Source organism: Hyaena hyaena, unplaced genomic scaffold, assembly GCF_003009895.1.
Source record: "Hyaena hyaena isolate Hyena2069 unplaced genomic scaffold, ASM300989v1 scaffold_397, whole genome shotgun sequence".
NCBI lineage: Eukaryota > Metazoa > Chordata > Mammalia > Carnivora > Hyaenidae > Hyaena > Hyaena hyaena.
In genome coordinates, this window is record NW_024081028.1 from 1,603,413 (window position 1) to 1,631,300 (window position 27,888).

General features: G+C 48.1%; 1 protein-coding gene and 1 long non-coding RNA gene across 3 annotated transcripts; one reads left to right on the forward strand and one right to left on the reverse strand.

The window, feature by feature from the left end:
* Window positions 1–27,519, reverse strand: OSCP1 (organic solute carrier partner 1). Of its 2 annotated transcripts, XM_039251696.1 has the most exons (11): window positions 27,315–27,519; window positions 22,477–22,506; window positions 17,777–17,931; window positions 12,908–13,075; window positions 12,085–12,165; window positions 4,584–4,687; window positions 4,026–4,154; window positions 3,417–3,486; window positions 1,877–2,016; window positions 588–651; window positions 1–347 (listed from the first exon to the last, which is right to left on the reverse strand). In XM_039251696.1, the coding sequence occupies exons 1-11, from the start codon at window positions 27,424–27,426 to the stop codon at window positions 231–233; spliced, it is 1,170 nt and encodes a 389-aa protein (XP_039107627.1). In that variant the 5' UTR covers window positions 27,427–27,519; the 3' UTR covers window positions 1–230. The 2 variants fall into 2 exon arrangements, with proteins under 2 accessions (XP_039107627.1, XP_039107628.1); XM_039251697.1 differs by lacking the exon at window positions 22,477–22,506.
* On the forward strand, window positions 4,634–24,225 carry LOC120244913. The gene is made up of 3 exons (XR_005531664.1): window positions 4,634–4,721; window positions 23,047–23,159; window positions 24,109–24,225. It is a non-coding gene; the product is annotated as an uncharacterized LOC120244913 (long non-coding RNA).
* Window positions 27,520–27,888: the final 369 nt, after the last annotated feature.

Sequence of the window (27,888 nt, forward strand, 5' to 3'; positions counted from 1 at the left end):
TCCAATTTAAAAGCCAGAATGTATTTTGGTGAGAACGTGGGTATGCATGTGCCTTCCGGACACTGTGCTCCTTGAGGGAGACTTGCGTAGCTCGTTACAACACAGACAGGAACGGAGGCATCTGCTCGCTCCGGAGAAAACTAGCGGCATCGTGTTGCTCCCTAGGGCGTCCCTGCGTCCTTGTCGGGGAGCCGGCCCCACAGGGGGCCAAGGGTCCCCGGCCACCACAGCTATAGCTCATCCATCATGGCAAGCAAGTCCTCCCCCTTGCTGGCGCTCTGCCTCGGCTGGTCCGCGACCTCCAGCTCCCCCAGGATGCGAGCCAGCTCTTCGTTCCTTTGCTGGTCCTGTTGGAGAAATGCGAGGGGAAGGCAGTGAAGGGGCTGTGTCAGCACGACCGCCTCTCTGTGCCCTCGGTGTTTAACTTTCATCCCGCCACCGTGTCGCAGGTCAGTTCGTTCCCTGACTGTCAGACTAGGGACTCTAGACACATGCTGATTAGAGAGAAGGGAGGGCCAGTGGAGTTCAAGGTCATTAGGAGGTGAAGAGGGGACTAACGGTTGGCTTGTGCAATCGCCCGCACATACCTGAGTAGCTTGTATGTTGATCACTTCGTAGGCTAACTCTTCTGGCCTGGTTAGCGCTGCCTGTCTGCATGAGAGAGTAGAGAAAGGGGCCAAAGGTTAGGGCTTTCTCCCTGCCAGCATGGCACACTGGCACTTGATAACTTGGAAGCTGAGTTTTTCTGCCTCACCTTCTGCCCTTTCCCTTCAGCTTTCTGCCCTCCCTATCCCCAAGCAGTGCACCCTACACTCCAGAAAGTCAAGTCCTTGTATATGTCCATGCCTCTGCATGTGCTGAACTTGGCCAGAATGGTTTTCCCCTTCCTCTGCTTGGCAAACTCCAAGGCCAAGCCCAGATGCCAACTCCCGTCATCTGCTGGTGCAAAGTCAATCACTACGCCCTCCATTTATGACTCGGCACTGAACTAACTTGTGTCTGTGTGCATTCTCCCCCACCCTACGTGCTCCTGGGGCCAGGCTCTCGGTCTTACCCTCCATCTCTGTGTCCCCAGCACTCACCAGAGTGACTCTCACGCAGAAGTGCCCAGAAGAAGTTAGTTCAGTGACAATAGGGGGCAACTCCCACCCCAAATATTTGGTTGCAGGGAGGATCACATGAAATAACGATGCACACGAGCTCTACAAACTGTAAAGCTTTGTATAAATCTGGGTCGGTCCCTCTCCCTGCTGGTTTTGAAGGAGACTGCTGGATCCCAAAAGCATTATGGTCTGGCTTCCCTCTGGTTTCTTAACAGATTTTTCTTACTATGATTATCTTGACTTCCAATACTTCTTGTCCAGCTACGCTTTGCTACGTAAGACATTAGAACTATTTCTTGAATGAATCCAGAAGATTGAGGCTATTTAATACTGGTGGATTCTTCTTCTTTTTTTGAAAGTTTTTTTTTTTTTTTTTTTTTTTTAACCTATTTTGAGAGAAAGAGAGAGAGAGCAGAGGAGAGGCAGAGAGAGAGGGAGAGACAGAATACTCTCTCCGTGCCGTCACCGGAGAGCTCGATGTAGGCTCGATCTCCTCAGCCATGAGACCATGACCTGAGTGGAGATCTCAGTCTCATGAACTGCGAGATTGTGACCTGAGCCTACTAGATCAAGAGTCAGATGCTTCACTGACTGAACCGTCCAGGTGCCCCTGGTGGATTCTTCTTTAACTAGGTTATTGAATTTGCTGGGTGTTCCTCTATGACCTTTACATCTATATTTTAAGTGTCACTGGTTTATAATGGTCATTTTTGGGTTCTTATCACACTTAGGATTTTTATATATGTCTTGTAAGAAACAGGTTTAAAACGTACTCCTCCTCTTCATCAGTGGTGAAGAGATTCAACCGGAATCCTGGCTCGGGGCCACTGGGTTTCTTAATCTCCATCCCTCCCATCAGCCTGGCCAAGAAATTCAGCTCTTCTTTAGCAAGAGGGTTTGGAGCAATGCTTTCCTGCAGAAACAATTTCATGATTTTTAGCCACATGAAGGTGATCGCATTTCCTGCTGAGACCCCAGAGACCCAGGGCGGTGTTATGGAACGAGGCAAAACAATAACTCTTTAAATGATCGGGGGAAGAAATGTGTCCAAATAAAGCATAGAAGACAGGCTTAACCAAAACAGAAATAGTCCACATCAGAAGCAGAAGGACCCTTAGCAAGGCAGCAAACCAGGGATTCTCACACTTTCAAGATGAGTGGAGGGCCCCCAGGGATCCCCCTTCTCCTCAGACGACCTTCCTCCTTGCTGAGGAAGAACACTGCCTCCTCTTCCGTCAATCTAGTTCCCTTGCATTTACAAGGAACCTCAGCGAAAGCTCCAAGTCCAAGGGCACTCCTTCCATACGAGCTACCACACTGCCCTCAGGTGGTGATGGTGGTGAACACACCCGGGATCCGTTCCCTCCCCTAGCTGTCTGGCCGCACTCAACCCTCACCCCTCCTTCCAACCGTGTTCCTCTAGCCCAGCTCTGCCTCTTCTAGCCCCTGCTCTGCCTCTTCTGCTACTCTGTCTTTCTATTGTCGCTCCGCCGCCAGCCTGTCATCTCAAGTAGACCCCCCTTCGCTTGAGATAAACCCCCTCTGCCTCTCGCCTAAACGACAAAGTCCAAATTGCTTAAGCCTCTTTGGAATCAGGCCCCAGTGTCCTGGTACAGGCGACTCTCTGGCCACCTGCCTCAATTACGTTATGATCTAGCCACGTGGGAGAGATGCCGCCTTCCTGCTTCCCCCAAACACCGCTATGCTCTCCTGTCCCTTGGTGCCTTTGCTGATACTGACACCTTGGTCTGTATACCCATTTCTCCTTCTAAGCCAGCTTTGTGTCCCTGGGTTCCCAGCCCATAGAAGTCATCTGATAAACGTTTGCCACATGACTATTTCAAGATTTGTCCTATAGCTCGCAAGCAGCTAATTCTGTGGAAATTTATAAAGATGGCACTCAGGGAATCTAAAACCCCATTTTGATGAGCTACCACATCCTTATGTAGGGCAGCCCTGCAAAGGGCCGGTTTAACAACCAGAATACACGTGTGCTAGACTCAGCAACCACAGACCGAGTGGCACTGGTACAATGCTGTTTCACGTGTCCTGGTGTGTGGCTCCAGCTTAATTATGGTGGCTGAGCCAAGCCTGAAATTACCTAATTAGTCAGATCACTGGAAGTCTTCATGAGAAACTACAATTAAAAACCTTTGTACTTGTAAGGCTGAATTGAGAAGACTGTAAACAACGAGGGAAACACTGGCTGGCTTTGAAGTCTAGACTTTCCACCCTTCTCCCCATCCCGAGTTTTGTGTCTAGAAATGAGCTCTGAAGATGAATAAGGGGGGGGGGGGTTGTGAGGAAGCTTACCTGTGTCCGAGAAGTTGAGTTTTTTGATGCCTTGGACATATGGGTTTCCACAGGCCGGTTCATACTGTACCTGGTATCAACAGAAGACTGTGAAAACACTGCCCCGCCCTTTAACACTGACTTGCTTCTAACTCAGCAAGATAGTGCGTTAACTTTTATCCTGAGACATTAAAATGCATCCAGAAATGTGCCAGGAGTACAGAATGTACCTAAGTGGGGAGCAACCACTCTGATTTCATGGCTTCCCAAAGAAAAACACCTTTGAAGTCAGGTGGAAATGGCTCTTCTCGCAAAATAATGTAGATTACGGGGAAAAAACGTGAACAGTGCGTGAAAGGCCATGCTGTTCTGGATCTCCACGGCCACAGAGGTTTTGGCTGTGCTCTTCCGTTGCTATTTAAAATGATTTCTTTTTGAACCTGTTGAGTTTCCTTACGTTTGGGCATCTTGGGGGCCCTTGGAAAATGTCAGGGCTCTGCATTCATTGTATCTGGGGGGAAATTATCTCACTTGTCAGCAGGGGTTTTCATAGGGGAAGTCAAGCTGGTCTTTTAAATGAAGTGACCTCCCTCAGACTTGAATTCACTCAGGGAGGGAGGATTTGCTTACATGTTGGTTCCCAGTTTCAGGACTCGGTCTCCATACAGTTCAAAAGAACCTTCCTTTGGTGCTGTGACGTACTTCCCACCATGCTTGAATTGTACCCTCTTCACTTCTTTGCCTTTGTTGTTGAACATCCTACAATACAAAGCATGACATGAGGGGATGCCCTCCAAGCTCGGGCAGTCCTGGAGGCTCCTTTATTCTCTGTACCGAGGGACACAAAGGAACTCATGCACTCCTTTGAGATAAAGATGCTGGTTGAGGTAACAATAATAATATTTACCAAGGACATGTTATGTGCCAGGTGCTGTGTAAGCACTTCAGAGCATTATTATCTCATTCACCCTCACAGCAGCCATTTCATAGATGAGGAAGTGAGTCCTGAAAAACTGGGTGGTTGGCCTCAAATGTCTGCTAAGTGGCATAGCTGGGATGAGAACCTGACCTTCTAACTGCTGTGCTTTACTGCAGGAAGGGAGGCACCGGCACACTCTGTGTGGTGGCCCACATGTCGGTTTCCTGGCACCCCAAACACTGGTCTGACGATTACTGTTGAGAATTCACCTGATGAGTCCGGGAACCTCAGTTCCCCACGGAACAGGCCCGGACACCGGCAACACGAAGCGACCATTGGAATTCTGAACTTTGTCCTTCAGAAATATGGATACCTGGGAAAAAATACACTGCTTGTCATTTTTCTTGGTATGTGTTCCTAGACATAAGCATTCTGAGGATGGAAAGTGTGTAATAGGTGGGGGGTGTTGGCTAGTGAGCTGCTAACCACAAGAAAGTCTCCGCATAACTAGCCGTACAGAGTTACAGTGTTGCTGCACACAGACCTCCTTCTGGGCCGCACAGCAAGTCTCCCAGGTGGGCCGTATTACCCCCGTTTTAAAGATGAGGAAGCTGAGGTTCCCAGAGTGAGGGACTTGCCCAAGGAGAACAGTAAGGAGGAGGAATTGGCAGCTCAGAGGCTGAGACACTTCCTCCAGGCCAGCCAGCTCAGAAGGGGCAGAGTTGAGGATTCAACCTTGTGTTTCTCAGTCTGGAGCCCAAGCTTTTGGCCATGTGCTAGACCGGTGGGAAGGGCCCGGAGCAGGCGGATCAGGTGGGCCTTAGAGTCTGAAGGTCTCTTATGCAACTGCAAATACCGTGTTAGGCTGATTTCTACTTCCTGGTTTGCATTTTTTTTTCTTTTTTTTAAGTAATCTCTACGTTCAACATGGGGCTCAAGCTCACAACCCTGAGATCAAGAGTCATATGCTCTACCGACTGAACCAGCCAGACGCCCCCTGGTTTGCATACTTTGTGTCAGATTAAGTTCCATAAAGATTGTAGTAGTTCATCAGTTTTATTGGATCTTGTCTTCTTCATCTGTAAAGCGAGACAAATTTGAGGATCCCTTCAAACTCTAAACCTCTACAAGATTATATTCGTATTATCATCAAAAATACACATCTGTTGTGTGCAAAGCAGTGAAAATGCAAATCGGTAAGAATGTGTAAGATGGTGGCTTGGCATGCCAATGTTAGACTGTCTAGGCTCGTGCCCCACCTGGGCCATTCTTTGGCTCTGAGTTTTGGGCAAGTTTTACAACTTTCTGTGTATCAGTTTTCTGTGTGGCAAACTGGGGATAATGATAGCATCTATTCATCAGTAAGTGTTACTTGTTAAATCAGATAATGAAAAAGCACTTACCGCTGAGTCTGACACATAGTGGGTACTTGATACATGGTAGCTAATACTTCTAGGATTAAAGTCCATCTGGACACAGGCCCCAGACATAAAATGGCAACAGGGGCCAGTATACATGCTGGATGGTATATGCATAGTAGCCCACTGTGGAGAATGACCAGAGGCATGGGGGTGGGCAGGCCTAAGCATGGGTTTGGAGCTGGGCCTAGAAGAAGGTGGGTGTGAAGCAGAGATGGAGGGGCACCTGCATGGCTCAGTCAGTTAGGCATCTGACTTTTGATTTTGGCTCAGGTGACAATCTCATGGTTTGTGGGGATCCAGCCCCACATCTGTCAGTGCAGAGCCTGTTGGGATTCTCTCTCTCTCCCTCTCTCTCGGCACCCCCTTTCCCACCTACCCCCACTCCGCTTGCATGAGCTCTTTTCAAACTAAATAAATAAATAAACATTTTTTTAAAAAGCAGCAGAGGTGGGAGGGTATGTGGCATGTTTTAGGGGGAGTGTGTAAACTGGTTTTGTTGGAGGGTTTGGCTGGAAGACCTTTAAGGACTTTTTAACCTTAAGATTCTGTGACTGGGGCACCTGGGTGGCTCAGTCGGTTAAGCATCCGACTTCGGCCCAGGTCATGATCTTGCGGTTCATGAGTTCGAGCCCCACATCGGCTCTCTGCTGACAGTTCTGAGCCTGGAGCCTGCTTCAGATTCTGGAACCAAGAGATGCAAATACAAGTGTGGAGAAAGAAAATTTGGAGAGAGAAGTGGGAATATATGCTTGTGCTAGACCCTTTGTGAGCCCAATTCTAACAAGGTTGACTATGTCATAGCAGGTCTGGAATGTATACACTTCAGTCCAGCGTGTGGTTGTGTCTGATCCGACAGCCTGCCCTTGGCTGGACGGGACCGTTGGGTCTGTCTGCCTGCCCAGCGCCTCTGCTGGCCCTCGGCTGTTAAGTGTGGCTCCCCCGTCCTTCTCTTATTTCACCTCCCCCCACCCCGCCCAAGTGATCTCATCTCCCCCCAGTGTCCACCCCTGTGCTGATGGTGCCCAGATCTCAAGCTGCCACTTAGACTCCTTCCCCGGGCACTTGTTGCATCTGTCCCCTGCTTATCAGACGTGTCTGCCTACAGGTTCCATGGGATGTGCTGGAAACACACCCTGCCCAGAACAGGGTCATCGTTTGTCTTCCCAAACCTGATTCTCCTCTGGCGTTTCCAGTTGTGGTGAATCTGTGGCCGGGCCGCTGCAGGTGCCTCCTACCCGGCCTCCTTGCCTCTCCCTCACCTGGCTGTGATCCATCCTCCATTCTGCTGGGAAGGCTCTTCTTCTTCTTCTTTTTTTAAGTTTATTTATTAATTTTTGAGAGACAGAGAGAGAGAGAGAGAGAGAGAGACAGAGAGAGAGAGAGAGAGACAGAGAGAGAGAGAGAGAGGCAGAGAATCCCAAGCAGGCTCCACACTCTCAGTGCAGAGCCCAATGTGGGGCTTGAACTCACGAACCGTGAGATCATGACCTGAGCTGAAATCAAGAGTCAGATGCTTAACCAGCTGAGCCACCCAGGCGTCCCTGAAGAGACTCTTCTAAACTTATAGAAGGCTGTGTTCTTTTCCTCTTTTAGTGGCTCTCTGCTGCCTGCCAGATAATGTCCAGTTGGCCCCTGTTCTTCTCGGTAGCCATGTTCCTCCTTGTTTTTTTAAATATTTATTTTTGAGAGAGAGAGAGAGAGAGAGAGAGAGAGAGAGCGAGCGCATGAGCAGGGGAGGGGCAGAGAGAGAAACACACACAGAATCTGAAGCAGGCTCCAGGCTCAGAGCTGTCAGCACAGAGCCTGACATGGGGCTCGAACTCACAAACTGCAAGATCGTGACCTGAGCTGAAGTCAGATGCTCACCCAACTGAGCCACCCAGGTGCCCCGCCATGTTCCTCCTTGAATCTTATGTTCTTGCCACACCTAAACACTTGCAGCCTTCTACCGCCTCTGCAGCACCAAATACACCAAATGGTTATGTGCCTCATGCCTTTACTGAGGTGGTGTCCTCCACTTAACCCCTCCCCTATTTTCCCATGGGCCTGGTGAGAACCCACTTTCTAAAAAAGATATCAGATCCTCTATGAAGATTTTTCTTTCTATCTTTCTACATAAGTAATCTCTACATCCGACGTGGGGCTTGAACTCACAACCCCGAGATCAAGAGTCACGTGCTCCGGCGACTGAGCCAGCCAGGTGCCCCAACTTTTCTGATTCTCTGAGGCAGGCAGAACTGACCACCCCCTCCTCGGTGTCCTCTCTCCATATGCTCTTCTACTTTAAAACCAAATATCTGGAAGGCACCCAGTGCATTGCCCCCTCTCGAATGAGTTCCTGAGGACAGGCAGCAGGTTTCATGGGGAAAGGGGATATGAGGCTCACAGGGCTGTGGGGCTGGAGTGCTGGACGGGGCGTGCCCCTGAGCACTCGCGTTCCCCAGGACGGTGGCCCGACTCTGCTGGCCGGGAGGAGACCCACCCAGGGATGTGAGTGCCCCGGGGACATGGGTGAGCGACTCGGCAGTGTTTCAGTGAGTGACAAGTGCAGGGCCTTGCACGGTGTTGGCCTTACTGGTCTGGCCTCACTAGGGGAAGGCCAAGTTTGTGAGGATAGGAGAATAATGATCTGAAGGCAAGGGGGAAGGTGGCAGAATGCTGACCATGCTTTTTACACCCTACCTGTGGCTGAGGGAGGTTGACCAGCCTCTACCAAGAGGCCTGAAGACTTCGAATGCCATCTCTGTGACTTAGACATTCAACTGCTTATTTGACTTTGCTACTCAGGTGCCTAATAGGCAAATCAAACTTAGATAAAATTAATTAATTTTTCTAACCAGATATACTTCCTTCAGTCTTTCCCCCTCTCAGTGAATGGCAACAGCAGCTGCCCAGGCCAAAAATGTAGTCATTCTTTATTCTTCTTTCTCTCCCTCCCCACATCCAATTTCTCAGTAAGTTTTACTTACTCCTGCCCAGAAGGGACAGAAGACTTCTCACTATCTCCACTGGTGGCATCTACCATGAACTGTCATTTCCTTCCTCCCTCCCTCCCTTCCCTCCTTCCTTCCTTCCAAGATTTTATTTTTAAGTAATCTCTACACCCAATGTGGGGCTCGAACTTAAAACCGTGAGATAGAGTCACATATTCCACTGACTGAGCCAGCCAAGTGCCCCTAAATATTTATTTATTTTTGAGAGAGAGAGAGAGAGAGAGAGAGAGCGAGAGTGAGCATGAGAGGCAGAGAGAGAGGGAGACAGAAGATCCAAAGCGGGATCTGAGCTGTCAGCAGAGAGCCTGATGTGGGGCTCGAACCCATGAACCATGAGATCATGACCTGAGCCGAAGGACTTAACTGGATGAGCCACCCAGGTGCCCCCCTACCTAGATTTCTACAATAGTGTCCTACCTCCTACCTTGTCCCATACAGTTCACCTTCCAGAACACAAATCAGGTCACGTTATTGTTCACCTTAGGATGCCTGAAATGTTTTCCTTACTCTTAAAATAGACTCCTCAGTAGGGCATAAAGCTAAGTCAACTGGTAGGTACCAGTTTAGTTATAACTGGAGTCTGTTCTGAGGACTCAGTGCCCATGCCACACAGCTTGTTAACTGTATCACTCCTGCCTACATAGGCTTCACTCACACTGGCTTTCTCTCTGTCCAAGAACTACATCATGCTTTTTCCATCTCAGGACCTTTGAACTTACTGTCCCTCCAGTTTAGATGCACGTCTCTGAGATCTCAACACGTCTGTCCTCAGAAAGGCTGCCCATGACTTGACTCTAACTCTATCATCTAAGGATGCGCTGTTCAGTACAGTAGCTACTAGTCAAGTGTGGCTATTAAAATTAAATTAAAAATTCAGTCTCTTGGGGCGCCTGGGTGGCTTAGTCGGTTAAGCGTCCGACTTTCGCTTAGGTCATGATCTCGCGGTTCGTGGGTTCGAGCCCCGCGTCGGGCTCTGTGCTGACTGCCAGCTCAGAGCCTGGAGCCTGTTTCAGTCTGTGACTCCCTCTGTCTCTGACCCTCCCCTGCTCACGCTGTCTCTGTCTCTCTCTCCTAGAAATAAATAAAACATTAAAAAAAAAATCAGTTTCTTGGGGTGCCTGGGTGGCTCAGTCGGTTAAGTGTCTGACTTTGGCTCAGGTCATGAATTCGCGTTTTGTGAGATCGAGCCCGCCTTGGGCTCTGTGCTGACAGCCCGGAGCCTGGATCCTGTTTCAGATTCTGTGCCTCCCTCTCTCTCTGCCCTTCCCCTGATGGCACTCTGTCTCTCTCTTTCTCAAAAATAAATAAAGATTTAAAAAATTTAAAAAATTTCAGTTTCTCAGTCACACTGTCACACTGGCCATATTTTAAGTGCTCCATAGCTATATGTGGCTAGTGGCTATCACGTTAGACAGCACAGATATAGAACATCTCCATCATGACAGAAAGTGCCGTGAGACAGTGCTGGTCTACGGGACATCCCATCCTAGTTGCCCTCTATAACTTTACCTTATCTTGTCATCTTCCTAAAAGTTATCAGAACCAGAACATGACTTACTTGTCCTCCCTGTCTCTTCCTACTAGTGTGGAACCTCCCCAAGGCAGGGCCTTGGTCTCATTCACCCACGTATCTCTCATACATGCATCTCTCACACATGTGTCTCTCAACCATGTATCTCTCACCCATGTGTCTCTCAACCATGTGTCTCTCAACCATGTATCTCTCACCCATGTGTCTCTCACCCATGCATCTCAAACACTGAGTGAGGAGAGTATAGAGTAGGCACTCAGTAAACATGTTTTGGACTGACTAGTTTTACAGAAGGAAATGTTTCCAAGGGCAGCGGATCCTTGAGGGGAGGTATAGGGAACATTCTGTGAAGAGGCAAAGATGGAATGTTTCCCAACAGCCGAAATAATGGGAAGAACACGAGGAAGGGCCACGAGGGAAGGAAATGGGAACGGGAATGAGAGTCTGGTTAAGGCTGGGTGACCCGAGGAGACTGCCTTTGAGGAGGTAACTCTGGAAGGTTCTGGAGGGCTGAGGGGGTTGGGAATTGGGACGGTTGTAAAGAACTGCTCAGGATTTCAAGTGGAATTGGTCTTCAGGCAGTCTCTGGCTGGGCTGAGTGCAGGTCAGGGCCTTGAGCACATGAAGGCAGCTTCCGGTTGTTTCTTGAGCCCATAGAAAGCTTTGGATACCAGGAGGAGGAGTTTTGTTTTCCCTTTGGTTAAACAATGAGCAACGGAGTGTTAGATCAGAGCTGTGTTTTCTTGATTTCTTGATCAAATCTAAAGACTATCAAGACTGTTTTGGAAGCAGAGAAGATCTGTATAGGCAATCAGACATTGCGGCCGAGCAGAAATACCATTAAAGAGCAGCCTCAGAAAACCAGCCGAGTGTTACGGAGCAGTGGCTGAATATTGTCAGGATATGTGATTCCTATTTTTCTTCATGGACATTTAGACGTTTCACTGCCTGCCTCCTTGGCAATTAAAGCTTAATATATTTTGTGGTTTAATATGTTTTAATGATTTTGTTTAATGACTTATTATTAGGAGTGTCTTCATTATAATGAATTTTATGTCGTCAGAATTGAGAAGTCAATATGGCTGCTTATATCATTACAAGCCGTAAAAGAATGTCCACACAGGCACAGTCTTGATAAGAATATGATGTAGGATTTTCAATATTTTAAAGCAATACAAAACTTAATCTTATTTGTACTCTCATAGTACTTTTAAATTTTAATCGATGACTATTAAAGATCTTAATTTACATTGGTGCTATTATTACTCCATCTATAGCAAATAAAATGATTCATGAGGGTTAAAAATGAAATTGGCCTCTGAGTTGAAATCTGTCTTCTCCAGTCCATGGAGAACACGTTTCCTCTGGTGAAGGAACAGACCATATTTTAAGGAGATAAATAAGGGGACTGGGAAAGAATGGCAATATCGCTGTCTTCCTTGGTCCATTTAAAAACTGCGGAGATTGGGGCGCCTGGGTGTCTCAGTAGGTTAAGCATCTGACTTCGGCTCAGGTCATGATCTCACAGCTCATGGGTTCGAGCCCCATGTTGGGCTCTGTGCTGATAGCTCACAGCCTGTAGCCTACTTCTGATTCTGTGTCCCCTTCTCTCTGCCTTTCTCCCACTCGCAATCTCTCTCTCAAAAGAGAGATAAACATATATAAACATAAAAAAACAAACAAAAAACAACAACTGCTGAGATTTGTTACTGTGAAGTGTATCATCACAGGCTGAGCACTGAGGACATCACTGCCTGACCACGTGGTGCTCTGTTTCCCTAGGACAGCAGGGGCAGGGTGCCCCTGGGGCCACCCATCCACTCACCCGGATGTGCAGGTCCTGGAAGAAAGTGAGGAGTGTCTGCCGGATCAGCTGGAACTCCCCCGCAGAGAGACCCCCGTAGGTCTGCCGGAGGCAAAGCAGAAAGAAGCACTTCACTTGCAGAAGTGAGGCAGGACTCGCAGGCAGGCAGAGCTAGGCAGGCACTCAGGGGCTGGAGCCAGAGCCAGAGCTGTGGGGATGGGGGGTTGGGGGGAGGGACAGCAGGAGAGCCAGCCCGGCTCACTCCCCAGGGGGAGGGATCCCCAAGACCTTCACTTCTCCCCTTCATATTTAGCAGGACATCCACCGTCAACTCCCTTCCAGAGGGGTCAGGGGGAAATGGCTGTGTTCTGTGTCATTGCTTTCCCAGCCTTGAAGGCAACAGTGGGAGGGCATAAAATGGGAATGCCTATTATATGATCTTTTAGTCTGGCTTTAGATACTTGTAGATTTTTAGAATTTTGGGGAGAGGCAGGCTTTGCCATCCCTCATCCTGTTCTGTCTGTCGTAGAATCTGGCTGTTCTTTTTTTTTTTTTTTTTTAAGATGTTTATTTATATTTTGAGAGAGACAGAAGGGGAGGAGGGGCAGAGAGAGAGAGAGAGGGAGAGAGAGAGAATCCCAATCAGGCTCTGCACTGTCGGCACAGAGCCCTGATGACATGAGGCTCAAACCCACAGCAGTGAGATCATGACCTGAGCCGAAATCAAGAGTCGGACACTTAACCGACTGAGCCGCCCAGGCGCCCCGGAACCCGACTGTTTTTAACAGCGGAGAGGAGAACAAGAATGGGGCTGAGGGATGACAAACCGGTGGTGACCTCTTACCTCAGTCAGCTGCCGGAAAGTCTCCTCCACTTGATGCAGGATGGTTGGGGAGTCTTGGATGAATCCCTTGATGGCATCTAAATGATTGAAAGTGACGAGCAGCACATCCTTGGGGCGGGGGCACAGCAACACTTGGTGTTTGAAAGCCATAGTCATCAGGTCATAGAGCTGGACAGAATAAAGAGGATCAGAGAAGTACACGTCCGCACCTCCACACAATCGTTCGGACAAGCATGTACTGAAAACCTCGGCATATCATACAGCTCAGGTGACTGTGTCAGTTGTCGCTCAAACCAAGGTGCGTTTGAGAGTCAAAGGGGATATATTGATAATTAGGCCAGAACAGCAGGAATAAACCAGGGCATTCCTGAGAAACCAGGATTTCTGGGCAGCTGATGTGCGTTGCTGATGGAACATGTTTGGGACGGTGTCGGCAGCCACGGGGCCCTTGGCTTGGTGCCGGCCTCCGAGAGCGAAGCCCAAAAGCCAGCCCTCGACCTCTGCAGCCGACATGTCGGATGGTCCTGGCCACGTCCCTCCGCCTCTCTGAGCCTGAGCTTTCTCATGTGAAAAAAATACTGATTTCCTGTCGTTGCGGAACCGCTGAGAGGAGGCAGGGACATTGGATGTGCGCAAGTGACAAGCGTGAGGTCCTGCAACCATGGCGAGTGGTTTTGAACGCTGAACAGAATGGGATGACATATTAGCAAGCCCACGTGTGGTCTGACCGTCCATGCGCGGGGAGAGGCGAGACACCGGTGAGGACCAAGGTGGTCACGATGGGGTTTGTGGGAGCAGAAGGCTGTGGTCATGGGTTCACACCGACTGAGGGAGGGGAAGGCATTCTAGTTGAGGGCAACAGCATGCGGGGGGGCCTGGAGGCAGCAAGGAGTATGCTGTTTCCTGGGAGAAGGAGGAGAACGGCCTAATCAGAGAGGGGAATTTGTGTTGGGGCTGGTAGGAAGCAAAGCTGGAGAAGTACGGCAAGATCAGAATGTTAAAGGTTTTAGAAAGGCAGGCAAAAGTATGTATTTATTTTTAATTTTTTTTTTTAATTTTTTTTTAAGGTTTTTTTTTTATTTATTTCTAGAGAGAGAGAGAGAGTGAGCAGGGGAGGGTCAGAGAGAGAGGGAGTCACAGACTGAAACAGGCTCCAGGCTCCGAGCTGGCAGTCAACACAGAGCCCGACGCGGGGCTCGAACCCACGAACCGCGAGATCATGACCTGAGCGAAAGTCGGACGCTTAACCGACTAAGCCACCCAGGCGCCCCTTATTTTTAATTTTTTTTTAATGTTTATTTTTGAGAGACAGACAGAGCACAAGCGGGGGGGAGAAGAGAGAGGGGGGGGAGAAACAGAATCCCAAGCAGGCTCTAGGCTCTGAGCTGTCAGCACAGAGCCCAACACGGGGCTCAACTCACGAACCACGAGATCATGACGTGAGCTGAAGTCGGACACTTAACTGACTGAGCCATCCATGCACCCCAAGACAGGCAAAATAATTTAGACTAGACGTGGTGGGGCTTAGAGGGCTACTAAGGTTTTCTGAGCTGTCATGATAGAAGTAGTGGTTAAGCCAGATTAGCAAGTCTGGCAATGATGAGCTGAGCCAGAGTAGAAGGGACACCGGGGTTGGGAGATTAGCTGGCACTTGGCTCCTGCTAGGTGGGGAGCACCTTCTAGGGACTACAAGAATGAAACGCACTGGGCTCAGTCCATCATGCTGGGCATCGGACTTTGGCTCAGGTTATGATCTTGTGGTTCATGGGTTCAAGCCCAGCAATCGGCTCCATGCTGACAGTGCAGAGCCTGCTTCAGATTCTCCCTCTCTCTCTGCCTCTCCCTGGCTCACACTTTCTCTTTCTCTCAAATTAAATAAATACAAACTTAAAAAAAAAAGCATGAAAGAAACTTCGTGGAGTAATCCAGATGTAAGGGCTGGTATAAAGATGGTGGGTGTGGAAAAGGCAGGGAAAGAAGCACACGTGATTCTTGAAAGGAGAAGCTGTCACCTATGGCGACTACCCAACTAGGTTTGGGGAAAAAGATAAGGGCTGTCTGAAATGACCACAGTGGTTTCCATCTAGTGCCCAGGAGAAGGCCGGTGCTGATGGTGGCAGGGCAGTCTGGGGGATGTGGGGCAGAAGGAACCAGTCTGGGAGAGAGGCTACGGGCATGTTCGAGGCAGGATGGAGACTACACGCTATGACCATCTGGTGTGGTGCTGGGCACGCTCACATACATCACCTAGTGTGCTCCTATTCAATCTTCAAGCAGACTCTATGATGTAGGTGTTAGCCCAAGTTTAAAAAGGAAGAGACTTGACTAATTTTACATAGCTGGCAGTTAAGTGGCAGGGTGAGGTTTGAACTTAGGATGGTCAGATCCTAGAACCTTCTACATAACCCCATTTCTTCAACACGCTGCTAAAGATTTCATTTATTTTTTTATTATTAAAAAAATTTTTTTAAAAATTTCTGAGAGAGAGACAGCATGAGCAGGGGAGGGTCAGAGAGAGAGGGAGATACAGAATCCGAAACAGGTTCCAGGCTCTGAGCTAGCTGCCAGCACAGAGCCCAACGTGGGGCTCGAACTCACAAACTGTGAGATCATGACCTGAGCTGAAGTTGGACGCTTAACCGACTGAGTCACCCAGGCACCTCTAAAGATTCCATTTAGAAAGCGGCATGCCACAGGAACAGCCTGGTGTGTGTGTACGTGGGTGGAAACATAAAATACCGAAGATAGAGATTTGAGACTCTGTCATCATTACCAGAAACAAAGCACCTGCTGTGGATAGGACACCATGCAAGGAATAAAGGATAAAGACAGGTATAAGATGAAGAAGTGAAAGTTAAGATTATTCAGTAAATTGAGTCTCATAGCTTGTAACTGGTAAAGCTAAATACTTGAATCCAGGTTAAAAGACTTTTTAAATTTATTTACTCTTGGGAGAGAGAGAGTGCATGCATGTGAGTGGGGGAGGGGGAGAGAAAGAGGGAGAGGGAGAGGGAGAGAGAGAGAGAGAGAGAGAGAAAATGCCAAGCAGGCTCTGAGCTGTCAGTGCAGAGCTTGACACAGGGCTCGATCCCACGAATTGTGAGATCGTGACCTGAGCCAAAATCAAGAGTTAGACGCTTAACCCATTGAGCCACCCAGGTGCCCCAAGAATCTAGGTTTTTTTGATTCTAAATTCTGTGTGCTTTCTCTATAGAAGCCTAAACCTTCTTAAAGGCAGAAGAGTGAGCGGAGCAGAGGAGATGATTAACACTGATTGAACATCTATTATGTGCCGGGCCTAGCTGTGCTATGTTTTCTCATTGAATCCTCCCTGAACTGAAACAAAAGAGCTATTATGATCCCCCTTTTATAGATGAGAAACCGGAGGTCCAGTGAGAAAAGGAACTTTCCAGAAGTAAGTGAGAGGGGGTAAGGGCACAGTTAACGGCAATCTGTCTCCCTGAGGTTTCCAGGTGCCAGCATTAAGCAAGCACTGATTTTGCACACTTGGCACTCACTGTCAGCCGTCAGGATTTAAAAAAATTCACATAATAGAGAAACTAAATAAAAATACATTATTTAAAAATTGTTATCATTATTGCTATTACTAAAAATAACTTAAGTCCATATTTCATTCAGATCTCATCAGTTTCCCCGCATGGCCCCATGTTACATTTAGTCATCGAATCCCTTAGGCCTCTCTTAGCTGTGACAGTTTCTTGGTTTTGGTGGCCTTGCGAGCTTTGAGTCCTGGTTAGGTACTTCGTAACATGACCTGCAAACGTCGTCTGTGTTTTGCTCACGATTAGACTGGAATTGTGGGTGTTTGGGAGGAAGAGCGCAGAGCTAGAGCGCTATCCTCATTGCACCCTATCGGGGTACATACTACCAGCATGTCTTATCACTGTTGATGTTGACCTTGAACGTCCTGGTGGAGGGAGTGTTTGTCATTCCTCCACTGTAAGTTAGCTGTTCTCCCCTCTTCTACACTGGCCTCTTTGGAAGGAAGTCTCTGAGTGCCGCCGGCACACAGGGAGTGGGGATTATACTTCCTTTCTTGATGGCAGAGCGAGCTCAGAACAGGAGAGTCTTCTGAATAGGAGATTTGCCTATTCACCGCCATTTATTTACTTGAAATTATCATTCAATTATCATTAAAAATCAGAGTGCCCCAACAATTTGTTTCCCAAAGGAATAGATCTGTTCGTGTTCTAAGTAAAGACTGAGCAGTGTTGAATTTGCTTTAAAAAATGTCCGGTTTCTTCATCGCAGAGCTTAGATTTGTTAAGAATGAAGCAGAATTAGGGGCGCCTGGGTGGCTTAGTCGGTTAAGCGTCCGACTTTCGCTTAGGTCATGATCTCGCGGTTCGTGGGTTCGAGCCTCGCGTCGGGCTCTGTGCTGACTGCCGGCTCGGAGACTGGAGCCTGTTTCAATCTGTGACTCCCTCTCTCTCTGGCCCTCCCCTGCTCATGCTGTCTCTGTCTCTCTCTCCTAGAAATAAATAAAACATTAAAAAAAAAAAAAGAATGAAGCAGAATTAAAGTGTTTAGGGTTGGGCACTGACTGGTGTTGGGTTGAGGTGTGTGTTCCTAGTGTTCCTAAATATGGGCATGGACGCCAGCCCCCTCCTTGGGCAGGTGGAAGGACACGCATATCAGAGGGGCTGGGATGGATGACTTGAGGTCCTTTCCGACTCCAACACTCAATACCAATTCCTGATACTTGTGAGTGCCTTTGTTGTTGTTGTTGTTGTTGTTGTTTTGGCAAGGCACCATTGCATACCTCATCTCCTCTGACCCAGTCTGTGCTCATCCACAAAAGGTACAAGAGATGCCACCAAGGGGACAGAGGCCGCGGTCTGCTCTCACCTTATCCATGCTGGCCTGGTTCAGCCTCATAATGGAGGCATGAGCCAGGCGGTCGTAGACGGTCCTCAGGGCCTTCTTGGAATAGAGCTCCTGGGGTTTGAACAGTTCCTCCATAAACTTTTGGTTGAACATGGTGGAGATGATGTCATTCAGAACTGTGGAGACGAGAGAGAATACAGCTGAGCAAGGTGCTGGAGGAAGGTCTATTTGGGAAATGCTCTCTGTGTGGAGTGGACCGCAGGGGCCGGGTCTACGCCGAGCTGGGCGTGCTGGTGTGCTGGTGAGATGTGCTCCCTCGGCAGAAACCACACAGGTGTCCCGGCAGAGAGCAGGGTCAGGGTGCCTTACAAGCCCGTCCCAGAGCAAACATAAATGTGACAATGTGTAAATGTGTTGTGCTTTGGTGGCCATAAGCCACGTTTATACAGGCATTATCTCACTTGATGGGGGAAATGTTTCTTCTTTCTTTAAAGAAGATTCCTATGAACATTTTAGATCTTTTCCTTAAAATGAGAGGCAGCATTGCTCTTTTTGTTTGTTTGGTTAACTAATCTGTAACGTTTTTACTTAAAATGAAATTTCATAAAAATGGGACCAATAATGGTAATTGACTCTGTTTAAAGAAAAAATATCTTATGAAAATAGACAAGTCTACCCACTGGTTAGAGATTTCTAATGGTTCTACAAGATATGTACTTCGTGTGCCATTTTAGAATGCCTTAATTTCTTCATTTGATCTATAATATTTTTAAAAATTTTAACGTTTTTATTTATTTTTGAAAGAGAGAGCGAGAGAGTATGAGCAGGGGAGGGGCAGAGAGAGAGGGAGACACAGAATCTGAAGCAGGCTCTAGCACAGAGCCCCATATGGGGCTCGAACTCATGAACTGTGAGATCATGACCTGAGCCAAAGTCAGACGCTCAACCTAGTGAGCCACCCAGCTGTGCCTGGTCTATAGTATTGATATTACATTGTGGTGGTATGTCCCAGTGTTGTTCAAATGGAAAGGTCCCATCTGGTAAGAATAAAAGTCCTGAGGCATGTGCAAACCAACTGTCTCTAAATCAAGTTGTTCATTCACTCATTCAATGAACTATTCTGTGCCACTTAAATAACATTAGTTGAGAGCTAAGAAAACCATTGGGTACAAGAAATAGAAAGAGGTATGTATGAACACAGATTATTCTTAATGAAGCCAGATATATGCTGACCTCAGGGTAAGAGTATATGAATGCAGAGAATATACATTCATAGCAATTAAAACTTGCAAGAAAACTGATTATTTAGAATAATTATACAAAATCAATAACTAAACATGAGTGATTATCGCTGATGGATACATATGCCCCTTTCTCTTGCCACACAGAGGTCACACCAGGTGACTCGTTGTGACCATGTATTTTAGAGACTGAAGGCAAGGTATTTCATTCAGGTCATGGTTTCAGGCACCCTCTCTCCTTTTAAGTCATGGATAGAAGTACCCTGAGTGCTCAGGCCAGCACTGAGAAGCATCCGGGCGCCTGGCTGGCTCAGTTGGTGGAGCAGTGACTCTTGGTCTTGGGGATGTGAGTTCGAGCCCACATTGGGTGTAGACATGACTTAAAAAAAATAAAATCTTAAAAAAAATAAAAGCATCTCAAAGAACATTTTGGGGGGAAAGGGCAGCTGGGGGCTGGTTGTATTTAAATCTTTTAAAAAAGTTTTTATTTATTTATTTTTAAGAGAGAGAGCGTGAGCAGGGAAGAGGAGTAGAGAGAGAGGGAGACAGAGGATCTGAAGCAGGCTCTGCGCTGACAGCAGAGAGCCTGACGTGGGAGATGAATTCATGAACTGTGAGATCATGACCTGAGCCAAAGTCAGACACTAAACCAGGCACCCCAAAGTTGTACTTAAATCTTAAAATGGAAGGGCTATGGGGAGAGAGAGAGCAGAGAGCCTCCCTCGACCCCACCCGCATTTTGATGGAAAAGAACTAAATGACTGTGGCTCCTTGCAGAAGTGTTGAACTCACACTTGACCTTTGGACTTCGCTCTAGGCTCTATCTTCTTTGTGAGGAAGAACTCCATTGCCAATACATGGTAGGGTAGGCGTCACCTCTGAGGATTGGAGCCCATTGCCCCACGCCCGGAATGTGCGCTAACATTTTCCCAGTGTGGACAGCCTGGGGACATTCAAACTGTTCTGGGTTTGCTTCCTGAACGGACTTTTGTCTTTGGCCCAAACAAGCAAGGGCCTGTAAGAAACTGGGTTTCCTAACCTTTTTCTTACCATAGCCTAGATCAAGTGCAGAATTTGCAAGGAAATAGGTACACATGAAAAGCCACCCAGAAGCCCTCGAAAGAAAGAATTTGAAGACTTTTCCGGATTCATGTAGGGCAAGGAGGAGTGCCAAAGAGGTAGAATTCCAGTTGAAGAATCACATCAGCTCTGATTATGCCAGCGCTTACAGTAGCTGCCATTCACCGGGGTGCTGAGTCGTTTCTCTAGGGTCTTTGCGTCCCCTAGCAGGGTCTTGGAAAATTGTTTAGACCCAAATACATCAGTTCTAAAAGAAAGAAAATTGCAGGGTGATTGCTAGTCACTCTGGCAAAGTAAAAGGCAACATGAAGCCTTTCCGTCTGGGAAGGGAATAGGCTATAAATCACCACGGCTCCTTGCACCAGAACAACCAGAAAGTTTGCCTGTCATTGGGAGTACAGCACGCCCTGGCCCCGTGGGCAGAGCGGGGAACACAAATGCCCCCACAGAAGAAATGGCAATTTTATGATTGGGCTCCGGCGCCCAGGGCTCTCGCCTCTCAAATTTAAGTCTTTAAAAAAAAGAATATGGGGGCACAGATTAACAGGCTTCTATCTCACAATGTGCTTTACCTAGCAATTGGTTGAGGTGGGGCTAAATCTGTACCAGACAGGAGATAAACACCAGGGCAGCACGAGGAACGGAAGACTGTCCTTGCCCTAGAGAAGAAGTCCGTGCCGTATTTAAGTTAAACTCGAGACACAGTTTTAAGCAGACCTGTCAGTCTGCCTTGGTGTGAGCTTTCTGCACTCACACGAGCTTTGCGTGATGTCACGAGGCAGGAATGAGCTAGGGGCCAGGCGGCAGCCTGTAGGGACTAAGGGCAGCGACGGAAGTAATTTTTCACAGGTGCATCGGAAGGGTTAGTAGCTGAGTTCTTAACGTAGCAGGCTACTTGTCCCGGGTACTGATTACAAAGTCAGGTTCTGCTCATTGTTTTAAAAATGCCTAAGTTAAAATAAATTCCAGTGATTCGATTATGTATACTCACAGCCTTCAAAATCCACACGTCTCACCTGAGATTCTACCATGTCTCAAGAGGTGGGCCAAAAATTGCTCAAGAGAAGTGGTAAAATACAATAAAAGCATACCAAGCACTTCAGCTGCGTTTTTCTTTGAGCCTTGGCCTGATGAAATAATTCTCTTGATGAAAGCAACTGGGGTTTTTTTTTTTTTAATGCTTACTTATTTTTGAGAGAGAGACAGAATTTGAGCAGGGAAGGGGCAGAGAGAGGGAGACACAGAATCCGAAGCAGGCTCCAGGCTCTGAGCTGTCAGCACAGAGCCCGGGGGGACCATGAGATCATGACCTGAGCCCGAGTCGGATGCTTAACCTACTGAGCCACCCAGGCAACCCTGAAAACAACTGGGTTTTTTACCAACTACCTCGGATCTACATTTTAATTGTCATTGGGAACAGGCAATTTGGAACTAAGGGTAAAAGGGAGAAGTTACTACTTCCGGATGGCTACCATTTTTGAATCCTTACTACGTTCCAGGCACTGGGGCTTAGAACTTTCCATGCATTATCTCATTTAAACCCTGAGACAACTCTGAATTACTCTCCTTATTCTATCACGGAGGACCACTGAGTGTTAGAGAGGTTAAAGTCCAAGGTCACATAGCTGGGGGTGGAAGTGAAATGAGGATGGGTGTTTGATTTTACAGCCCTTATATATTACATATGTCATCTCCTCGGCATACTTGGTATGGTGACAGCATTTAAAATACTGAGGATGATGGCTGATGGCATGCATACACTGCGCCCAAATGTCAAGTGATGGAGGGAACTTGTGACATTTAAAGGTGGGAAAGGCTAAGGTTTTATTCTGGGGAGCCGGCCAAATTTTCAGGTTTGCTGCCGGTTGTGGGTGAAGGGGAAACTGAAGGTCTGGCACGATAAGGCCCCAGTGCACGCATGCTGCAGCCCACGGTTCGGGCAGCCATGCAGCCACATGCTTCCATGTCCCCCGTTGCTCAGTAGAGATCTCTGTGTGCTAAGGGGAACGGCTCGGGGAGGAGCACTGAGGTCGAAGCACAGTTCTTTGGCTGCACGATACGGTCACAGAACGGTGTTAAGGACTACCAGCTAGGACAGCCTCCCCAGACGTGTGGCTTCTGTTCTGGCGGTCCCTGCCGGACTCGGCACTGATGAAACGAGACAAACACCTCAGGTGCCATAGGGGCCTTTGGCCAAAGTTTGCTTGGTTCTCGTTTCATGTGCTGTATTTATTTAAGTAAGAGATTCTGCCATATAACCAATGTCTTGGCTAAGGAGAAACTCACGCCTGTGTTTTCCCTTAGGAATGTTTCAAGTGGTCCCGCAGTAAAGCCCAATGATATGGGACTAAGTGAGCCTGTGGATGCAGACTGAACGCATGCAGCCCAGAGATAGCATACCTCGTTTTCTGTCCACCTCTGTCCATTCATCTACATGAAGCATATAAAAAGAAAACACCAGTTCATGAAGCAAGAACATTCTTTTCAAGGAGGCTTTAAAAATACCAATTCCAATGACCTGGCCTAGGGAAGTTTATTTTGCACGTGGGCAGTAATGTCTAATGCAGATACTCTACCTTCGATTTGAAACCTTGGAAAGGATGCTGGGTTAATAACAAGTTCCAAAAGGGCCCTGGAGAGGCTATGTCTTCTAGAGGGAGGCCTCGTGGGAGAGGAAACCCAGAGGAAACACCCTGGGGTGGATCTCAAAAGGCCCAAGGAGTCATTTTCTCTAATGCTATGAGAATACACATCATTCAAAGGCTTTTACAAACACTAATTTTCATGAGGAGGAATCCCAAAAACAGGTAGGGAGAGGATTTTCTTTTTCTACAACTCGATTTTTTTTTTAATTAAGGTAAGAGTTCCCTTTCCAGAGTGCAGATGGAACTGTTCCAGAATAGAAAACTTGAAAGGTGAACTAAAAGGAAAAAAGTGTCCATTTGTTTCTGATTTACTTTTTACACACAGATGCATGACTTCCATGTAAAAAAAGGGGAGAAATGAGGGGGCCACTGTAAAGAAAGCGCCAGAGGACAGAGGCTGCTGGGGACATGCCAAGAGGAAACCAAATGAGGAGAAAGGTACTTGGCTGGAGACTCTTTGCAGGCTGAGACCGGGCTCTACCATTTACTAGCTATGTAACTTCAAGCAATTTATTGAGCCTCAGTTTCTGCATCTGTAAAATGGGGATCATAACTACATCAACCTCACAGGGTTGCTGTGGGGTAGAAATGGATAACACTCACTGAGCATTTAGCCGGCTTCTCTTCTGGCTCTGCTTTCTGAACCGCACAATTTTGGACACCACCCGTAAAGGATGAAACATGGCTTTTTGCTTTCCTTAATTTTGGGGGGGGGGGAGATTTCAATGTAGAACTCCAGTACCACCCCCTCTAAGCAGGGCTCTACATGCACCCACATCTTATTTTATTTATTTTTTACATCCACGTTTTAAAAAACGTTTTGTAATTAATGGTCTCTTTTGGAAACATTTGCACTAGGTTGTTTCAGAGGTGATTTCTGCCTTCAATATTCAGCACCAACAGCACTTAAGAAACCAGTTTGAGAGCACAGCCAGGGCCATGCCCTAACTGGTGGCAAAAGGTTCCCACTGCGAGGTTAGACTCCTCTGGGAAAAGTCACCATCTTTTCCCCACAAGTCACAGGCTTTTGGGGAGAAAACATTGGGGAAGCAGCACCAAGAACCTGGTCTGCAGATACCGGTTCCTTTGGCATAATGTCCACATCTTCTGTATTTTGGTGGCATTTATTTTACAGGCAGTCTTGCTTGATGAGTTCGTGGGCATTCAGAGGGGTGGTGCTGCAAGGGGCTCGTTCCTCTAAGGGACAGTGGCTCCCTGCTGCTGGCAAAGTGGAGCTGGGCAAAAGCGTGTTCTGGGTACGGGCACTCCTGCAGGCAATGACACTCAGCTCCAGCAGAGGTCGCTCTAGTGCTGCGCTCGCCTTGTCCCAGTCCTGAGGATTCGGGGAAGGTAAAAACCATGTCCTGTCTTTCCGTTATTTTTCCAGGTGACTTGGTTGCGACAATTTCACTTTAGTTACATTTTGAGTGGGAGGAAGGCTCAAGGTTATCCAGAGCCACTTGCCAAATTGGAACTAGAAAAATAAAAACAGGATCCCACCCCCATTTGGTTGTTTAGTAAGTACTACACTGTGATCTGCTTGCCCTGAAAAAAAAAAATCACTTACTGTCTCTCTGTCTCAGTTTCCCCTTCTGTAAAATGAGGAATGTACACAGAATGTAATAGGGTCTTATTTATGAGTATTTTTTAAAGAGGACAGGAGTGAGGCAAAGGCAGCTTTTATTATTCTTGCTATTGCTTAAAACATGGGACGACATTCATATGCAACACTTAAAAATTGCCCCAGAGAGAGGGCACTTCCTTTCTGTTGAATGCTAAACCAGAGGCTGTGCTGTGGCGAAAAACTGCAATATACGCGCGGGCCTTGTGGGAGCGGGACGGCCTCCAGGAGACCAATTAGTCCTGTAAGATAATGAAAACACCTAGAAGAAATATGATTTCCATTCACGGCATCATTGAGGATTTGTTTACCGTGTCTGGTGTTTTATAGGCCTCAGCGCGCCAGTAATTGTCACAGCGGCTCCTGCAGCTACGCCAACTCTCAGTGGTGGGATCAAGGGGGGGTTTCTCAGCTTTTTGAATGCTCCACCCTGTTTTGTCACTGTCTTCTTTAAGTCCCCATGAGCCAGCTACTCTCTGTCGTTTCTTTCATAAAATCAGTGGGCACATTGGAGGCTGTTTTCAAAGCTCTCCCTCTCTTCCCCACCTCCCATCCTCCTACCCCCAAAGATTCTGATACAGCTCCGCGCCCCACATAGGGAAGCAGTTGAAGACAAAGTCATTACGAGTATGAGTGCTGGAGCCCGATGGCCTGAGCTCAAATCCTTTACTCTTCCTCTTCCTGGCTATGTAACCCTGGGCAAATTAACTCTAACTTCCCCAACTGTAAAAAAGGGATAGTATTACCTAAATGATAGTATAGTTGTGGGGATTAATAAGGTCTTCAGAGAAGTCCTTGGTACACAGTAAGTGCTTAGTAAATGTTTATTGTTGTTAGGAAGATATAGCCCCCAGCCACCTCCCCCCTCCCCCCTCCCCCCAGAGGAGACTGATCCAAAGCCCCGCCTCTGGTGAATGCACTGATATCTGACACTCACCCAGACTGTGGAAAGAAGGAACCAGTAAGTCAATGTGAATGGCTAAAGATGGCCGAAACTCCCTAAAGCTGCATTTAGCCAACCCAGAAGGACTACAGCTCCTGAAAACAAAGGAAACCAGACCCTTCGGATTCACAGGGTCTTGCCCAGACCCTCTCTTGAAAGCCAGCACCTGCCCCTCGTTGTGCAAAATAGGTTGACTACCTGATCTCATTCAATTCCTACAACTTTGCTGTGAGTATGTATGATGCCCACTTTACGGAAAAGGAAACGGGCTTATCGAGGTTACACTCCAAGATCATACAACTGGTTCCAGGGCAAGGCTGGAGTTGGAACCCAACTGTATGATCCCGGTGAGTATGCTCTGAACTGCTACTTTATGCTGTCTTCCAAGATGCACACCGCCGGGGCAAGAACTACCTGTCAGCTCACTTGTGCCATTAGAGGCCCAGTGAAATCACAGAATATACATGCCAAGGAAAACAGAACCCTCTTGAGGAAGAAATGGCAGTGTCATATAAAAGAGCCAATTTAGATCATCAGTTCAACAAATATTGACCGAACACCAGTTTACTCTGCCCTTTAGGCACTATGCCAGGTGAGGAATAAGGCCGTCACGTGTGGGGAAGACACCCAGACTGTTTCAGTGGAACGTGGCCAGTGATAGGGCAGGGGAAGCGTGCATGGAGTGCTATGGAGTATGCTCAGACTCTGTCCCCCATCTTCCTGAAAGGGATGATTCTTAAGCTGAAACTGCAGGATGGAAAGGGGACTATTAGCAGAGCAATGGCAGGTCTGGGGTAGAATGGGGATGACTAGCATGGACATATGAATGCGCATGCTTTAAACGTAGACCTATTATTAAGATACACAGCAGGAGGCAGGCAGTGGTGGAAGGGAGGACTGCAGAGGTGGAGAGAGATCGGGTCAGCAAGGGCCCTGAAATGTCCTGCCAAAGACTTGGTCTCCATTCAAGCAGCAGTGGAAAGCTGACAAAGGGTTTTAAGTAGCGGGGAGTATGGGCAGATTTGCATTTTAGAAAGCTCACAGGCGGCCGTGTGCAGAATGAATGGAGGGGGCATGCTGCAGGGAGCTCTTTTTATCTCTTTGTGCATGGATTTGGATTCAATCACACAGACACAACAGTGAATATCTGAATATGTATGCTTAACATCCGAATACGCACATTTCAGATCAATTGAGCGTACAGACTGTTGGAGAGAATACTTTTTTTTTTTTTTATCTTGGGGCATGTCAGTTACCTTTATATCAACTTTTCTTTCTCTACCTGGAAATATATATTTCTTTCATACTTAAACCCAGGAAACTTGGTGAAAGTGGATGTTGGTTGAGGGGAAGGAAAAGAGGGAGAGGATGAGGGTGGCAGAGAGTTCTGGGTGGTCATTTCTCTGGAGAGTAGATGTGGTGTATATGGGTGGCAGATTCTGCATTTTAGAAACTCTCATATAATTATTTCCAGAACTGCCTTCTCTTTCAATAATTGTGAAGAGAATAACTTAAAACTCACCTATGTTTTCTTATTTATCTGTTATTTCAGAATTCTACCTTTCTAGAAATAGCTTCTGAAATGAGCAAGACTGGCCTCCAGCTTGTGCAGGAGGGCACTACACAGACGACAGGAGAAGCCACACCTCGTTGGGGTGGGGGAAGAGGATGCTTGGACTGGCAAAGGGTGTATCGCCAGCTGGTGGGCGGCTGGGACTCCTACATTTGGAAGGGACCGCTTGTCAGGAGAGATTGGGAAATCGTCTCTCCAATTTGAGGAGGGAGGAAATTGGAGGTGAGGGTGTCAGGTCCCCTAATAATACACCTCATCGCGGGTATTCAATCCTTCTGCTGCGAAAAAATCTTCTTCGAGAATTTGACTCCTGGAGGAGCTCTGACCTGATGGGGCTGTGGCGTTGTGAGAAAGGTCCCTGGCTATAGGAACGCGGGGTGCGGCCGTGTTGGTCAGCCTGCAGGGGGGCCTGGCTGCGGGGCGTGGGGCTGGCTGCGCGGGCCTGGCGCCTCTCACCTTTGCGGGCCTTGTCTCCCGGGATGTTCTGGGCCCGCAGCCGCTGGTCCAGGATGTAAAGCATCTCCCCGCCCAAGTTCAAGAAGAGCAGCGGTAGCGTCCGCACCGACATGGTGCCAGATGCCACAGTGGGGCAAGTGCCGAGACCCGGGGCTGGGTAGCGCGAGGCCTGGATGCCCGGCCGCCGCGTCCCCTTGCTTGGTTGTCAGGGCAACGCGGCGGCTGTCCGGGAAAGCCAATCAGCGTGCTCCTTGTTGGGAGGCGGTCGAGACGGACGCTCATTGGGCGGGCGGCTGGCGCCTCGGTGGTGGATTGGGCCTCTCGGTTCGAGCGGGGGGTGAGTTCCCAGCTGGGGTGGCAGAGCTACCCCTGCCGGAGGACGCGGGAAGCCCGCGCGGGACTTCGGAGTGGGCAGCCGGACCTGGGCTGGGGTCCTGGCTCCGCGAGGCTGGCCTTCCCCGTCCGTGTCGTTCAGGGGTCACCCGCCTCACAGGGTTGCAGGGAGGAATCCCCGAGATCGTGCAAAATGCCACGAAAGCCCTCAGTTATCTTTTGGGTGGGCGAAGGCCCAGAA